This window comes from Platalea leucorodia (genome assembly GCF_965183815.1).
Source record: "Platalea leucorodia genome assembly, chromosome: 2".
NCBI classification, from domain to species: Eukaryota; Metazoa; Chordata; class Aves; order Pelecaniformes; family Threskiornithidae; genus Platalea; species Platalea leucorodia.
This window is the reverse complement of record NC_138824.1, coordinates 64,417,315-64,435,579: the sequence shown is the minus strand read 5'-3', so window position 1 is coordinate 64,435,579 and position 18,265 is coordinate 64,417,315. Positions and strand designations below refer to the sequence as shown.

The 18,265-nt window shown below is 41.4% G+C and overlaps 1 protein-coding gene across 1 annotated transcript in view; it reads right to left on the bottom strand.

Moving 5' to 3' along the window:
* The window catches only part of COL4A2 (collagen type IV alpha 2 chain), a 145,866-nt gene that overhangs the window by 100,954 nt on the left and 26,647 nt on the right, over positions 1-18,265 (bottom strand). The window contains exon 4 of the mRNA XM_082332636.1: positions 2,738-2,818. Coding sequence (XP_082188762.1) covers positions 2,738-2,818 — 81 coding nt within the window. The remainder of the gene's footprint in view (positions 1-2,737; positions 2,819-18,265) is intronic.

Below are 18,265 nucleotides of genomic sequence, written 5' to 3'. Positions count from 1 at the left end.
AACACAATTCAACTTTCCTGTGCCTTCGTGCCTAACTTTATCAGTCCCGCACCAAGCACAGGGCTTCCAGCTGTCCTGCATCTGAGACCTGGCGCAAATCACCAAAGCCTGGCTGAATCCTCATACATCGAGACAGACAGCACCTCTTTGCCTCTAGCACAGAGCCCCCAGAAGATTTCAGCGGGCATATTTTGTAAAAAATACTTCTTTTAAAACAAAAGCCATTGGATTAAGAAAACAAATAAAGAGAAGCTTCTTTATTTAAATGCTGTACCTTAAGACTGTAACTGAAGCAATGGCAGAAAATGAAGTCAAGGACATAAAAATAAGAAGTAGGCATTTTTTCAGACCTTTTCTACTTTCATAGTTTGCAACTGTATTTAGCACTCCAACAAATTTACTTCATTCAACAGCTTCTGATACGCATTCAGTAGCAGCAATCCAAAGAAGGTGCTTTTGTTTGCCTGCTTTTGAGAGACCTGTCACGAACAGAAGGTGACTTTTCAGGGGACAGTAGGGCAGATGGCTGGAGGCAGACCCTCGCAGCACTGTTCCCAGCTGAGTTCCAGATGCCCTGCAAGTGACAGCTAGCTCTGTTGCACCCGGGATGGAGAATCATTGCAGAAGCAAACTCTGACAGACTGCTTCAGGCACTCTTACAAGTGCAAACACGCAATACGTCTATTGTGCATGTAATGAGTCACCTCAAACAGAAAATGTATGTCGTGCCAGATTACACAGAGGTTTTGTGAAAATAAATATTCCCATTGAGGATTAGCATGAGACCAGAAGCTATGCCAAATCTCACTAGTCTCTAAAGGCCAATCTTGTTCCTTAAACCAGATGTTTAACAGAGGTTGTGACATCTGAAGACACCAGCAGACACAAAATACATGCAGTGTATGCTGACTCAGAATGAGGTATATCATTTCAGAGCATTAAAATACAATTTTTGAAGTGTTATAAAATTCTTTAAATCATTTTCCCCAATACTCCTTCACATCTTGCACAATTAGCCACAGCCACAAAATATAATTTATGTTTTGTAACATCCTCCTTTTCTCTTTTTTAATGTCTATTTAAAGGGAGGCCAGTGTGATTAGTTACTGGGGTTACTTACTTTCCTGAGATAAATCAAAGAGTGAGAGTGGCAAGTGAGTACATAAAATCTGCCCTTATCTCCCAATCTAGATACTAAGCAACTCACAAGGAGCTTCTTATCAGTGGCACCTGACTGATTCTCTACTATGGTAATTTAACATTTTCAGCTTTTCTAACCTATACAATTAATTTTGTTTAGCTACCTCTTTTCTCTTGCAGACTTGGTAACCTGAAATTAAGGGTTATTCAGTCAATAAGGAACATGAAAAATATTTCAGTCACAAAAGTTGTTAGATTTTCGACAGGTGCCTATTTTCACCAACTCTAGTGGAGAACAAGTACATCCGTGCTTTACTTTCAGAACCAAAAAAAAAATGACACTGAAAAAAGACATAGTAACAGTATACTTGAAGCTGTTTCATACGGCACCAGTTTTTGTCTTTCAGTGCCCTCGGAAGGAAGTGGCAGGAGGCACTCGCCAAACTTCATGTGCTGGATGATGAGGGTAAGGCAGTAACAGCTGGAGGGAGCCCCACCAAAAGCTCTGTCTCAAGAGAGGGCTTGTTTGTCCTCGGCTTCATCAGTTTGCCATTAGGTTATTGTAATGGAAAGCAGACCATGAGCAGATCATGGTCAGGGGATGGTAGTATAACGATTACAGTCCTCATGGCATGGTAACCCCAGGATCATCTGACTTCCACGGAGACGTCGGGACTTCTGCTGTAAACAAGAGTGTTCCTTGCCTCCCACCTACACTGTGACTTTCCTACCACATCTTCCTCTGCTCAGACATGGAGTCAAGCTTGAGGAATGTTATGGGAATGGGAACTGATGGCCTGCTGCGTGGCGGGAAGGCAGAGAACTAAAAAATCTTATGAGGTTTGTGATAGCAGAAAGAGCATATGATCTGCTGCATCTCTTGCCTGACCTATTCTTAGAGATGGATGGATGGAAAAGGCTGAGTCACCGTCTCAGCTGCAGAAGACCAAGCTGTACAAAAGGAGTCTGCCAGCCAGGGCTCCAAGCCATACAGGATAGGAACTGCCTTATTTCTCAGAGTGCTTTGCGGCAGGTGGCTAATCGCCTCCACCCCATCTCCCTTCCTCTGCCTCATTCCGCACTACTCCCCCAAACAAAGAACAGACTATCATCAGCAACAACTTAACACCAGAAGTCCCAAGTGGTTCCCTTCCAGCAGGGATTTCAGGTCTTGCAGGCCTGGATCCCTTCTGCTTTAATGGAAATCACATGCATGAGGTACCTTTTCATCAGATAAGATTTCGTTAGAAAGACTTGAAGAATATTACTGAGTGTTTTTGTTCATATTCATTTAGCCCTGTCACAAAATCCAGTGATGCTCTAGCACATAGCATCCCTAAAATTCTGATCTGATCAGCTCGTCATGGTCATCAGGTCCCTTGACCCTGATCGTTGAGAGAATAACCTGCTACATTTCATAACAAAGTATTTCTTCAAATTTAGAAGCTCTTGAGGAAGTAAGATGAAACAATAACAACTTTTTTCCTGAAAAATAATAATTGTTTGAATACTCTTAGCAGTCTGATGCAAGTCCACCTATAGCAAACAGCATTGAACTGGTACCATCAAGACTGTTTTACAGGAAAAAGTTACTTACACGGCTTCCTTTTTCAGGGAAACACTGACATCCTCCACTGCAGTCTCTTCCTCCACACGGTCCTGTGTAAGTTTTTCCACCCTGCAAACCAGAACACACATAAAACGAATTGTTAAAAGGTATCCGCTACAATACCTGGCACAGCACAATAAGCTTTGATTAGCAGACTCACTAGGAACTTGCCCATGCAAAGACCAGGATCAGATCTATGACTTTCAGTTGAAACCTCTTTAATCTGTGCTTAGAAGCAGCCGTGAGTGGCTTTCCAGTTCTTGGAGTTCAGCATCAAGAAATATAATGTTACTCTATTAATTTCCCTCCACATTTTCAAAACATTGCAGCTCCATGCTGAGCAGTGTCTCACACGTCTTTTTGACACATGCAACTGATATCGTATCACAGAAGCGCAGCTGCTTGGATTCTTCAGGGACATGGACTAAGTCCTAGGTCACAATGCAGCACATCCTTCTATGCATGCTCTAAATCGTTGCTATATTTTAAAATATTTATGGGTGGACATAAAGGAAGATGTAGGTATCATGTTCAAAACCAGAAGCCAAACTCCTGCCCTCTCCTCTTCCATGGCTGCCTATTCTGGAGGCACCTAAAACTTGCTAGCAACCAACCACTGTGACCTAGAAGTCAGACCTAGATTAAGTAGATGGCTGCAGTTACATCTCTCCTGCCTGTCCAGAACCACCTTGGCCTGGGCCACAAATATATGGATTACAAAATAAGCACCACTCCATGCAAATCATTGGACGGACTTCAACAGGCAAGCCAGCTTGGATTACACCTAGCACACACTGCCTGCACGAAATGCAGCAGCCACAGTCACTCTTGTTCAGACACCTGAACAGCAGAGATGCTGTGCATGCTGTGGTGTGACTTTTATAACTGTAACTTCATAATTAGGAATACTGTGAAGACCAGCCTGTGGCCCACCTAAGCCCAGTGTTTTGAACCCCTGAAAGTGCCCCAGCAGCCTAGTAAGTAATATGGGAAAGGAGGAAGGGATTTCTCATCACTATTTCTGAACCTGGTCTGCCCCACAGCGAATAATTAATAGAGCCAGATGAAAAAGAGAGAAGGACTGAAGTCTAGCGGCTACAGGAAGGATGTCTTGGAGCCACAGCACCTCATTCAGGGTGGCTGCTAATTTTCACATGTACCGCTCCTTAGATAAAACCTTGAGGCACCTCAGCTGTAGGGCAGAGAGTCAGGCTGCACATCGCTTGCTCCCCTCCTGGCTGGCAGAACCCCGAACCCTTCACTGCACTGCGGCAGGGACAAATGATCCCTTCACCCTTCCTGTCTCCTTCATAGCTTGAGCATGTCATCTCTTGGAAGGGGGATGACATGGGTATAAACAAGCCTCCATGTGCTCTGAACTGCTCTGAACTGCTATGCTGTTGCTTAAAAAGGCAGCGATGCTGCCGTTCCTGCCTCAAGGAGGTAAAGCACAGAGAGGGACCAACACTGCCATGCTTAGCATTTTTCATGTAGCTCTAAGCAATCCCCTACTCAACACCTGGGGTTGTTGAGTCACATTTTTCAGGTATCCACTTCTGCCATTACACTACTGAGAACCTGAAAACACAGCTCCAGGCTTTGGATTCCTTCCTCAGAGCCAAATGAATAAAAGGTATGGAGCAGGTACCAGGCATTGCCTAAGTCCTCCTTCGGTCATATTTGTACAACAGGCTCTCAATCTTATGGTAAGTAGTAATACAAAGTTCCCAAAACAAGTTCTTATGCTTGTCATGAGAGGGTTCACGTCTGTATTGTAACTATTTTCATACATTAAAATACTTCTGTTTCAGCTTTCTATTTAATTCTCACATTAAATGAAACTAGCAGGCTTTTCATACTGATAAAACAGGTCCACAGAACTGAAACCATGCCCCGAGCTATTTAAAGGTTAGGTGTTTGATTCAGGAAATTATTTCATGGATGTAACAGTGCTCTACGTCATGTTATGAACTCTGCTTTATGTTTAGGCTATTGTTTAGAGGAAATAATAAGCCAAAACAGTTTTATAAACTCCAGCAGCTTGTTCAGGGTGGTCCATCTTCTAGTTAAACAGTTGGATGGTCACAAACTCACTACCTCTCTGTTTTTTTCTTATTAAGCTATTTGCAGATGAAACATGCATCTCTGGCTCAGTATTCTTCATTTCACAGTTTCCCCCTCAACCGCTTTTTGGAAATTAAGAATAGTTCTCTTTATTTTTATGGATGCCATGCAGATGTGCAGTCTGTATGAACATATTCCTCTGCAGGATGCAGGTCTTCATTAAGGAGCAGTGTACTAAGTAGTACCCCCATCAATACGAATCAACTCTGAAATTTCAGAGAGCCGCTTTGGTTGCAGCTGTAAATAACAGTATGTCCCAGCCTAACAGTGACAGACTGACAGATACAGTAATTTTATCATGCGAGTTTTCAATTATGCCTACTGAGAAAACAACAAGGAGAACAATAAGTTTATTTCTTTCTTAATTAGCAGAGTGACTCTAAATCTGGTAAATTGTTGCTAAGGAGAAAATAGCGTATGAATCAGAACTATGGCAAGATATTTGTGCACTTGTAAAAAAAAAAAAGGAGGCTGCTAATACTTATTTTGACTGGAAGAAGTTCAAGGTCTATTGTTTGTGTACTATCCACCATCCAACATTTTAATTTGCATGCTGTAACAATACCAGCAGCTAATGTGGGGACACAATTGTTTTCTTTCACAATTTTAGGAAGCGCTTTTTTTTTAATTTTCTCATTTTATGTCCTTTTATGCACATAGATTCTTCAGATAATGAAGAGAAAAATCAGGAAGACTTCTCCAAAGGTAGGGAACATAATGGAAAAACATTTGAGACCAGCATTAATATATCTCTTCTGGATTTTACTTGGGCTCTCCTTATTGCCCAGTTTCTACTTCTTCACTTTTTGACTGCTAGTGGGATGACTCTGGGAGCTTTTAGTCACATGTAACGTTTTCTACTTCATTATCTATGAATATTTATAATTTCTTCAAGGCAGATCATTGCACTGTTGTTTAATATGACATTACTGGGAAGTTACATTATAAAATATTATGGTTCAAAAGTTCTTTAATGTTGCAAAATAAATCTGTTAAGGATCCTTGTAAAACTTTGTCAAAAACAACTACACACATGGGCACACAGTTGAAATGAAGGGAAATCAAAAGGACATGTATCAGTCAATTATTAGAATACAAAAAGCCCAGTTTAAAATTTAGCGATAGACAATGTAGTTTTAAAGTACCACAACTATTTATTTCCTGAGGAAAACAGATTTCTGGGAACATAACACCAATGGTGACAACCCAATGTAGTTGTTTTGATGTGAGACAGGTGCCTGGAATACCTTTTTGGCCAGTGGGGAGAAGACTCAGTCCTAGGGTACAGTTCACCCCATCCTGACACTGGCACCTAAACTGATCGACTGCGTCTCTCCCAGAAGGCGCCTACTGCTTTCTCTTAACTGCAAAGATGAGTGGAGGTGACTAGCTTACGTGCAGACATCCACCCCCTGTAGAAGTCTAAGGACAGCAAGATCAATCTCCTGGTTTGCTCAATACACAGCTAAATGGTGAAAAGTGTGTTTGCAGCAGAACGGTATTCTAGGATTTGTGCAAACAAGCTGGAAGACTGGCAATAGCCACCAATTCTGAAGTTGTTTGCTGAGAAAACCTTCAATTCCAGGTCTTGCTCATGTTTTGGACGATCCCGAATTCCACTCTAAAAAGCCCAGAGTCTAGGCAGAGTCTAGAAATGGGGTTTATATAATCTAATTTAAAATTTCTGTGATATAGGCACATCTGGCCTGCTATTATGGACCATCAAGAGAATCTCATCAGATCTGTTTCAGACATCTGAGATAAATCTCATCTTAGAAGGGTGAAGGGATTAGAAAGGCAGCTGAGGGTAACTAGTTAAGATGTATGTACAGCACAGGTGTCCAGTTTCAGGTGAGATGAATCCTATGCTAAGTGTCCAAATCCCATTCTCAAAGCTAGCTGTGGCCTCTGACAGGAACACCAAGTGTGAGGAAAACTATTTAAGAGCAGACATATGGTGCAAACACAAAATGGGTTATACCATTGCACTGATATGCAAGCTCTCTGTGCAGAAGGTGAGGTATTGCTTAATTAGAATTAGGTTGAGGAGTCAAGGCTAAAGTATGATAATTCTGTCCAAAAATATGTAATATAAATGAAATGTAACCAACATGAACCACAGGGTCAGAAGGCAGCCTTTGGAGGCAAGGCTGTCTCATTTAGCCAACTGTAAGGGTAAAATTGCCTAGGTAATAGTGTCAGAAACATCAACTTTTGAGTATAACAAAATTGGGACTGATAAAAAAAAAGTAACTAGGAGTAGGTTGTTTATTTGGGAGGAGTATAGGCAGAGAAAAGGAGGTGCAAGGGTGGTAAAAAGGTGGAAAAGAAAAAAAGAGGAATAGGGTATCGAATCAGGTGAAGAATGAAGATGGTGAGGATAGGCTAAGAGCAAGAGCGGGGACATCTGCAGGCAGCGGTGATGCTGACCTGCGGGCACAAGCCCACTGGGAGCCCCTCTGGGAGAGCCCACAGGTCTCTCCACCAGGCACGTCCCTGAAAGACTTGTTGTGGGAAGGTGGAGTAAGAGGGGATAAACTTGTAAGGAAGGATAGGCTTACATCTGAATACCAATTGCAGGAGGAAAGGCAATATTGAATTGGAAGGCAATATTGAATGGGGAATTGCAACTCAACAGCCCTTTTCTGTGATTTGTAAGATTTCTTTATAGTGATTTTGTATGAATACTAACACTAAGCAATAGAATTGTAATTCAGTGTTTCTTAGAACTGTAGTTCTGTTTCTTAGAATTGTAATTCAGTGTTTCTCGCAGGGATGCAGTTGTGAATTAATATTACTAACAACAGTGGTGTGTTACTTAGCCAATTAAAGTATTAGTAGGTTCTTAGAGGTGTGTTCTTTAATCAGCAAACATTGTAAGTTATGTCTGACATCTCCAGTCTAAAGGGGGAGAGTTGAATTTGCGGAGTAAGACCCCTCTACAAAGCTTCCACTTCATCCTGGAGGCACCAAAACTCACTGTCCACCTCCTCCTCCTGCGGGCAGGAGGGCAGTTTTGCTTCTAGCCACGCATACAAGTATGTGCCGCCCCAGCCATGTGGGGTCCAGCCGACTTGCTCTGGGATCTGAAAACCAGGCAGAAGCTACCACACATGAAGGGCTGGAGACAGACCCCCAGCTCTTGGGCAAGTGACACAGATCCACCTAGGTCCACAGTGTTCAGAGCCAGGCATCTCTACAGCAGACTTACGTTGCAGAGACCAGGACAGAGCAGTCCAGAACAGATTAATATCAGCAATTCACTCTCTGCCCTCTTTTATTTACCAGCTTAGATATCTCCACAGGGGCCCCTATGAGTATGTCTAGCTCACAGAGCCTGACCTACTGGAAAATGTGGTTACAGCTCCTTTATTTTTAAAATAGAGCTGGAGAAGATGATGGGGTAGAGGAGGACTGAGTGGAGCAGCTTTACTGTGCCCCATCCATTGCACACAATAGCAGAGCAGTCAGCACAGTCTCTTAAGAAATGGGAGACCTAATTGCAGTTCTCTGATGGAGAAAATCAAACACGCACCTGCCCCTGGGGAAGCTTTAACCAGCAGGCTACGAACTAGGCTGGAATGGATGGAGAAAGGGAATGAAGAAAGCAATAAAGGGAAAGGGAGAAGAGGGATTTTTCCAACTCTTCTTCTAATATCGCTGGGTCACTGTGCTGGAATGAAAAGATTGATGGTTCAAGGAACGTGAACACTACTTAAACACAAGCAAGAGAAAATATGTAAGGAAGTGCCATCTATGTTTGTAAAGCTTGTTTATTTGCCTAGTGTAAACACCTTCTCATTTTTATGTATGTGAAATAGCAAGCATAAAATATGGGTGTCCCAACACAAAATCTTTTTTTGCCCTCTCGCTTTCTCATAATTCTTTTGTCCCAAAACAATATTACTTATGTTAGTACATCTTCAGCCAACAAAAGACAACGTCTCTTCCGAGAATTCATAGAGTTCTGCTTCTGACTTAAATGCAGCTTCTTTCAGCCCAACACTTAAAAAAAACCCCCAGAAACACATATGCAGTTCTCTTTAAAGTTTTCTGCACATTAATGATTTATTTATTACTAGTCTTGGCCACGTTTGTGTAACTGTTATCTCTGCATGCCCATTCAAGTACCTTCACTTCAAGGGTTGGTATTCTGACAAAGAACAAAGGCAGCCAGAGGACAGACCTCAAAGTACAGTTCTATGAGTACAGAAAGACCAGGAAATATAAGCCACTTCCTTACATGCAGCTCAAAAAAAAAAATTACGGAAATTATAATAAAAATATTGCAACCTGGAATCAAATGACTCTGCACACTGACATTTTCTTTGATAAAGTTTTATAGGTTGCAGTTGTGCATTAACTTCTGCCCTGATGAGCCCCATTCTGTTCTCTCCGTCAATCACAGCAGCACCTCCGAGCTGGCTAAATTCCACCGAGAGAGGTTTTACAAGGTCTGGGAGCTTGCTGAAAAGCTGACCTACGACTGGGGGTGCTGACATATCGCATGCTTCTGCAGTGTGGCAACCAGGAGCACATTTGGATGCTTCACATGCACTTTCAGCCTGGAAGTCCCGAGGGGATTCCTGGCATGCCCGCGAGGCAGCCCTCTGTGTCAGTGCCAGGGAGACCAGACCGGCCCACACCTCCAACATGGACCTCTGTTTTCATGTTTGACCTTCAGCTGTCAAAACTCACATTATTTGGTTTATAAGGCTCTGAATTAGAAGTGTTAATTTTCTGAAAGAAAGGAGAAAAAAATAAAGTGGGAGTATGATGAGCTAGTCCTGCTGTTGATGAACCAGACAGAGAGAAACTTCATTGGTTTCAAATGTAACCACACAGTTGTAATTGCTCAAAACCAGCATTTCACTCCTTAAAGAGTCGAAAACATGTGTTGCCTGGATGCCAGACCTATTTCTCTAGAAACATCTATAAACAACCATTCAAAACAAGTATGGCAAACGCTGTCAGCGGGGGAGGCCTGGATTGCCCAGAGTCAGGCCTGGTCTGGAAAACGCTCTGTCCCCAGAGTTACGATGCCAAGGAAGGAACCAGCCATCTGAAACTGCCTGCTTGCCGTCCAGTAGCGACTACTGCACTGGACAGTAAGACCACTGTGAAGACCTTAATTGGCGAGGGAAAGGGAGAGATAAATTGGCACATTCAGAGAGGAAGGAAAAGATGTGGGTGTGGATCGTGTCTCCAACTGCTCTGAGAATTATTTCGCTAAGAAATAATTCTTTCTTTCATATTTGAATGCGAGCCAGAACCTTTTCTAGACTGGATGCATGGCAACTGGAATAATTTAGTGCGTGACCTCGATATCATATGAATGTTTACACTTCCCACCAAAAGTAGGGGGAGCCATGTATTTCCACATCCTTCAATGAGAAAAAACCTGGAGGAGGAAACTGGTCCCAGGAGGAACACAGAGACTTACCACCAGCCACACTAAGTAAAAGCTGGTTTCTTAACAACTGCCTAATGCAGTCTTCCCAGTGCAATGAGAACAGCAATGCTTGTGGCAATCAATTATGAATTATCGATGGGTGTGGAGTTTCAAACGCCACCTCCCTCTTATGATGGAGTGGATGGAGAAAACTGGGAGGCAGGCCACCAAGCAAGCAAGGAGCTTGCTTCAGTTCTGAGTCCTGACGGGCACGGGAACATCAACAGAGGAGTAGTATCCAAAAGCAGCACTGCACCCAGGGACTAGGATGCCTGTGCTCGAGGTTTGGGGTGAGGGAAGGAAGGGCAAGAGAATACAAAGTCTCTGATATTGAGAAGACCCCAACAGACAGAAACTTGTCTTCTCAAGTGTGTTTCAGCAAGTATGTTGAAGCCAGCAATGGGAAATATGAATTCTGTACCTCTCAGAAGTTAAGCTATAAAAGACTTCCCTCTTATGGGCTGGCTTGTGGCTCTTAACGGTTGGACTTGATGATTTTAAAAGTCTTTTCCAACGTAAACCATTCTATGATTCCATGATTCTTGATTATATGAACTTTCTGGCACGTGGCCTTGATTTGAAGGCTGCATAGTTTCATTTCAAAGTGAAACTTCACAGCTCCACATATTGCCTTTATTTGAGGTGCTATTTACCATCACCTCTTCAAATTAAAACGTTCTCGTCGCAGTCTCGAGACACTGCCTTGTAACAACTGCAGAAGGCAGACGTGATACAGCGTGAACCTACTCTTCACATTTTCATAAAAGCATTTCTAATTTTGTGGCTTTCATCCAAACACATATTTACCCAGCAAACCAGATGGAATCCAGAAGGTGCTGCTGTGATATAGTAGGCATTAAAAAAAAAAGTAAGGTCTTTAAGAGGCTCAGTCAGAGAGTAAATCTTAAAAGAGCCTAAATATACAGTACAGACATTTGAATAACTGTCCAGGGGTCTTGCCCACTTGCTCAACATGAGGTTGTTTGCAAACAGTACATTTCCGAGCAAGCAGAGTATGCCATGACATAGTTTTCTGTCAAGAAGTCAGTGAAAGGGGGTCTCATATTTTACAGGTAATGAAGTTGGATTCAGCTGCATTTTGCCTTTTTTTTCCCTCACAGAGATGATTCTACGTTATCCTAAGAAAGGGACTAGAATATAAGATGGGAAAATCCAGTTAAAACATTTTAAAATGTCAAACAATAAAAAATAGTCGCCACTATAGAAAAATTTTATCACTCCTGCTTATTTTTGAAGAATCTGTAATGCCATGGGAAAGGGAATCCTAAAAAGCAGACGCAGGCCTCTGCATGAATGTGCTCCAGCTCTCAGGAGCTAATGAAGGAAGGTTATGATGCAGAGGGCTTTTCCTAGAACAAAATTGCATCCAGAGGAGGAAGAACAATGTCCTCTGGCACTTCTCTATTTGAGACAGGGGACTTAGCTGCCTAAAGGAATTTTTGCCTTAATTAAGGCTTGAACATACGCTAGCAAGAGAGAGGTGATGCTGCAGGCAAACTAAGCTCTTTGAAGAGTGTGCAGCCATGGCTGAAAATATCTCTCACATCTTACAAAGGGGCAAATGCTACATGGTCATCAACTGACACCTATGGCCCACAGCGATTACAGAATACGTGTTGCTCATGAGCACTCCATTTTCAGTTTTACCAATTTAAGAATCAGGCTTGCTTGCAGAAAAAAAACCCCACAGATATGAGTCTAGTAAGAGTTTGAAGCTGGAAATGTATTAATAAAGGTAAGCAAGGGTACATACATTAATTATTACTATCAGTTAAGGCAAGCCCATCGGCTTCCCTGATTATAATGAGAACTCAGACACCTTGTGAATATGTAGGTGCCTAAATTTAGGTGACTTCATATCAACTGACTCTTTGTTCCAATGGGAATTTTTAGCTAAATCTGAGAGACAGGTAGAAGATGCAGAAGTAGCTGAAGGAAAATCTGGATTGGTAAGTTAAAATTTGTTTTGATATCTTGTTAAACTTGATTCCATCTTTGTAAATGCATGGTTTTAGAGATGCGTATTATGTTAGTCTATTATCTTTTCTTACAAAACAACAGATTCTCATCTAGCATCCAACATGGCATTCCTCATCTAAAAGGATGGTGGTCTTTAGAGTAAGAGTGCTGGGACGTCTTAACATGAGCCCTTATTCCCAACACCCCATCCCTAGAAATTAAGTGTATCTATCTCCACAGAAGCTACTTAGGTGGTTTTAAAAAGTAGCATTGCAGGAGTCAGAAGAAGTGTTTTCTAGTGATGAAGCAAGCACTCTGACTTGGCAAAGTAGACATAATTACTTGTTGGGGAGTCTGTGATGACTAGCTATGCTGAAGGGCACAGTTTATTTCTCTTTTAATTTTTATTCTATTATTTTATTTTATGCAAACCACTGTGCATTTTGTATTTGATCTGCACAAGTGTAAAGGCTTATGCAAGGCACAAGTTAGTGAAGAGTCTTATCACCTCATATGTGCTGTTACCCTGCACAGTGGATCAGAAGTATTTTCCATAAAGGAATGAGGGTAAAGACACTGTCAGCCCTTAATCTGAATTTGGCTTTTGTCCAATATCTTATATTACTGGAACAAAATCCCCCTTCCCATCCCTAAGAACAGAAAGGCATTTGTTCACATACTAGTAGCAAAATAATGAAACACAGCATCCACTCATTAAAGTAGCAATTTCTATATTTAACTACTTTTAGTTTCCGAAGTCTAGTCATTTTCAGCTCTGGAAAGACATCCAAATAATGATATCATTTGCTTCAAACAATAGAAAGTCTGGATACTATTCTATATATGGAGATTTTTTTTAGTCTATTTATAAATCACGCCAGTTATTTGACCTGTCTAGTTTACTCACCTACGTAAATTGGCAGACTCAGGAAACTTACTTAAGAACATATTATTCTTAGTGATTGGTAAACCTTAAAAGTTGCTAAATTATACTTCAGATATGTATCCAGTATTTCTGAAAACTCATCTGCACCTATTACACTAAGAACAAACCAACCTGCCAGTGTAGGAAAGATTTTTGCTTTTGAACCAGCAGCAATGCAATTGCTTTAGCCCTGCTCATGGGGAAGGGACTGACAGAAACCAGCCGTACAGCTGCTTGCATGGCTGCATCGTCTATATTTGTTCAGTGCAGTGCAATGGTGCCAGGGTTTCCCGAAATGTAAGCATAACCACCAAGATTCTATTCCAGTTTCATGTTTTCTATAATTACTTAAAAATGCTTGATTGTGTATGAACTACATTTATGAATTGAATTAGTTAGTTAGTTTTCCTCTGAAGAATAGCTGTTTACAGTTGTAACCTGTTGACCTGGCTCTTACGCGTTCAGAGATAAGTGGGAGGGTTTTTTTTTTCCCCTTGAGAGGGGTGAGGTTGGTGACAGTTTTTAATGGCCTCTTCTAATCCTGTTGTGCCTGCAGAATCAAATATAGCAGAGAAAAAGAGAGCGCCGAGTTTAAGTTCTTCCTGCAGAATTATTTACTAAATTGCAATTAGAAATATATACCAAGAACTGGAAGCATGGAGCTGTCACTGAGACCATGATTTGAAAGGAATGGATTTGCACAGCTTTATCGGTCAGTCAGATTGACTGACACAGCTTTTATCATACATGCTGATGGGTAAGTCTAGTTCAGTATAACGCTTACAGCCCTGGCTCAGTTTTCAGATTTGGCTGTTAGACAAATGACTGTACTGGAAATGTTAAATGTGGAAATTTGCTATGCAATTTTTCAGAACTGCTTCTCGGGACTGGACTGGTATTTCCTTAAAAGTAAGAAGAATGGATAAGAGATTTCCAAACTGGAAAAAGAACTGCATTTGATGATGGAAGTGTTTACTGCTAACTGCTTGGTCAGATGCAACACCCACCATTTCCTTTCCATTTCAGTCAAGAAAAAGCCCATGAGAACTAGCTTTCTTACTGACCCATTTCACTTTTCAATTTAGATTTCAAAACTTAACCTCCTCCCTCAGCCTTCTCCTCTCTGCTCCGTGTTGATCACTGTTGCCACTGGTAAAAGCCTTGGGTAAAGATAAAGATAGATTGTTACAGGGGGTATACCAGAAGGTATATTAGAAGATCTGACACATCAGGACTATATGCAGACCTCTTCTGCTATTTGCAATGCGGTCAAGGCAGGTAATCTAAAATACAGAAGAACGTGTTCAGAAAAAAGATCGATCTCTTCCTTGGGGATATAAAAACTGATAGTCAACTATTAGTGATAATCTCCTTTGTCACCCATGTACTTTTGATTAGCAAAATGTCTTAATATATTTTCTCATAAGAGAAAAGAAGGGACCTGCAAAAGCTCCTTTTTTTAAAATATATTTTGCAAATAAGATGTCCCAACGCACATAAGAAACACCTGAAAAATTCAAACAGGAGAAGCATTATAATTCCTGCTCATAAAACTTACATGATATATTTCAATTCCCACTTCTACCAAAAAGCTGTTTTAGTTACTTACCTACTCAGGAGACAAAATCTATAGTTCAGTATAATACTTATTTTGTGTATCTGTACCTGTAGATGTCAAAATCTGAAACCTGGAATGGCCAAATTAAGTTCTGCTGGATACTAAAAAATAAATAACAGCCCGTTTTTTCTTTGGATATTTTTTCATCCTTCATTCCTGCCTCTACATAACTTTCATGGGAGGGGTGGGAAGGTTTTTTTTTGGGGGGGAGGTTCAATTTCCTTCAAAATATCCAATTGACTATACAAGAATATTACCACAGCCACACTGTGAAACGTTGGCTCAGGAGAAGATAATGTACAATTTACATTTACCCAGAATAGGAAAAAAGGGCTCCTCCTTCCCATATGTACCACTGACTTTTGACTTACAACCTGCTTTGGTTCAGTTCGGCAGCTGGGCTGATTTCTGCAATGTTGCAGAACTGAGTTAAATGCACTTTCCCAGAGTTGCACGATGAGTCACTGGTTCGGCTTGGTCTAGGACCCAAGACCTTCCCGCCTTCCAGTTCATTTTCCTAACCAACAGACAAACACTGTCTGCATTGCTGCAACAAGTCTTGTGGCTCAGTCTCTGCACCAAAAATGCTCTTATCACAGTACAAACAACTAACATACTGAGATTATAAACAAGCAAATACCAAGCTTCTTTAAACTGACTTAAGTCATGTCATCTGGCTTCTCTTTCACATCCTTTTTCATTACATGCTTGTCTTTTTGCAAATAGATCTACAAAAATCCAGAAACGTTCATGCCTTGGCAGTAAGGAGTAGAAAATAGACAAGAATAAAGGAATATACCTATAGTTCACAGTATCAGAAATGAGATGGGCTTGAGTCTTAGAAGAGGCAGAACAGACCTCGCAGTGCTCATCAAGCTCAAAGGTCTCAGCAGCTGGTAACTGATGCTTTATTCGGAACACGTTTCCTGTACAAGCTGTACACCTCGCCTAACTCAGGAAGAATAACTCTGGATTAGAAATCCAGCAGAGGCAACCAGCAGACTGGATGTATGTATTCAGCTTTGCCATAAGCAGCTTTCTATGGAACTCCTCATAGGTGATGTCAGCTCAAAATGTTGATTTTGAGACAGAATGCCCAAAGCCCAAGAATGGATCTTAGAAATACTTTATCAGCAATGGTGTAGAAATAATTGCAATCTTCATGTTAAAAGGGTCACAATATTGCTCCAAAAAAAAATCCAAGCTCTAGCTCCTTGCTTGCCTCCCTGAAACTTCACAGATCGTATCTCATGCCTCTGCTTAGAACAGATCGTCAGATTAGAGACCAGTAACGAGAGTGTTGATGTCTTGGGCAGGTACCACTCCCTATTAGGGCAGATGTCAGGCCTCTCTAAGCTCCCAAACATAAAAACCCAGTGGCTTTTACCTGACATAAGATGCAAGACTTTGCTAAACTCCAAAGCCTGGTAGAAGGAAACAGCTCTCCACATGTAGACTGAGGAATCAGGTGAACCATTACCATAGGTATGGCTCAACCACTGTCAAGACTGTTCTCCAGGGGCCCTTTGCTCTCCCACACAAAGCCACAGCTTCATTTTCAGGCATCAGAAGGTAACAGAAAAAGCACATATTTGTCTTGTCTTTCTTTTCCCCGATCATGGAAAAGTCAGTATCTACGCCATATTTTGTGAGCAGGATAGATCTCAAATGCATTAAGTTTCTGGAAGAGCTCCGCTATGTTTCCCGTCCTAGCAGAATCCTCTCCCACCATATACTTTTATGTAATAGACTCAATGCTTGAACTGCTAGAAGCATGGTAAAATAGCTTCACTGCTGCCTCTTCACTAGATCTTTCCTTCTGCGTTCTTTTTTTCCAGCCCTGATAAATTATTCCAGTCCATTCTTGAAAGGCAGGTCTTTTTCATGAAAAGGTAACAGTACTGACACAGGCTGGATCACTAATGAGGTTTCGAGTCCTATCACACTTCGTCAGCAACAGCTGCTGCTCACAGATGGATCTCACTAAGGATGCATTTGAGCGGCTGAGCACTGATTTTTCAGCGCCTGCAAGCTGCATAACTAGAACCTCACTTCTCCATCTAAACAGATGAGCAACGGTCCCCAGAAAACTCCCACTCTCTGTTTATATTGCTTAGTTTGTAATCTCTTCCCTTTTGTATCCTGAAAGGTAAAAAGAGGGTTTCCCCAGTCGTCAGATCCTGGAACCTGTTTAACTGAATTGGAAGGATGCTATAACAAGTCTTGGAGGCATTTACTCCAAACTTCATCCTCTTTATTTCCTTACGGTGTACTTACACACACGCAAGTGTAATTCATTTTCCAGCTGTGAAGCATAATCGTTTTCTTCTGGCTCTTTTTCCTTACTTTTCTGTTTCTTCTGATGAACGGGGTTCCACTCAGGCAACTACTTCTCAGTAGCAGGAGACCCCAGATCAGCCGCTACCTTTGTTTCAATTTCAATTTTGCTGCTGAAGTACAATCTTTTAGCACAGTTGGACCATTTCTCTACAGCTCCCAGTTTTCATGGCACCAACTGTTCACACAGTCCATTCAGAATATTTATTCTGCGGTTCTTATTTCTGATAACCAAAGCATAATATTTCAGTTTCCCCAGACTTTTTTGACTGCTGCCTGTTACCTTCCTTATACATACACATGCTCTTTCCTTCTCTGTACAACACCTAGGTCACCAGATCATTTGGAGAACTCCCTAAGGTAGATTACAGTCACACTAACATTAACCTTTATTTTGTGGCATTAGTGATTCCTGCTGTCCACTGTTAAACAGAACACTGGCTTTACTAGCTGAGGAGAGTGCTTCTTCCTACTGGTGTTCCTGTGCTTCTGTATTACACACAAGCCGGATTTTGGAGTCGAGGTCACCACTGATGCAGCTAGGTAAGATACTAAGACTATGGGCATGACAAAACCAATCCTTGACCTTGGTATGGTAATAAAGCCCTCTTATGGATTTCCCTTCTATATACCGAGAAAGAGAAAGGGTATCTAGAGTAACAGATTGCCCAGAAACTCTTGTGACTTTCCGATGCCCTGCTTTTTATTCATCCCCCAAAATTATCTCCCAGTGCAAACAGCCAGTAGGTCTGAACTCAGTTGTCCCACTAAATCCAAGCGTATCCCCTAATCATGGAAGCTGAGCCTCTTGTTGCATGCTGGAGAACTTCATCACCATCATAAAGTGTGATGTTCTTGGCTCTGAATTCCTGCTACTATGTAAGCTAGGATCCCATGGCAAATGAGACAGTTTTTTCTGCTTCTGCTGTTTTTTATTGTCTTTCGGTAACTAAGAAAACATTCGTTCTTGTGTTTTCCTCATTAAGCCACAGCAATAATATAAAAATCATGTAAAAAGCTACTCTCTAAAAAAATCTCACAATAGCAGAAACCCTTGTCCTCCACACAAATTTATGTACT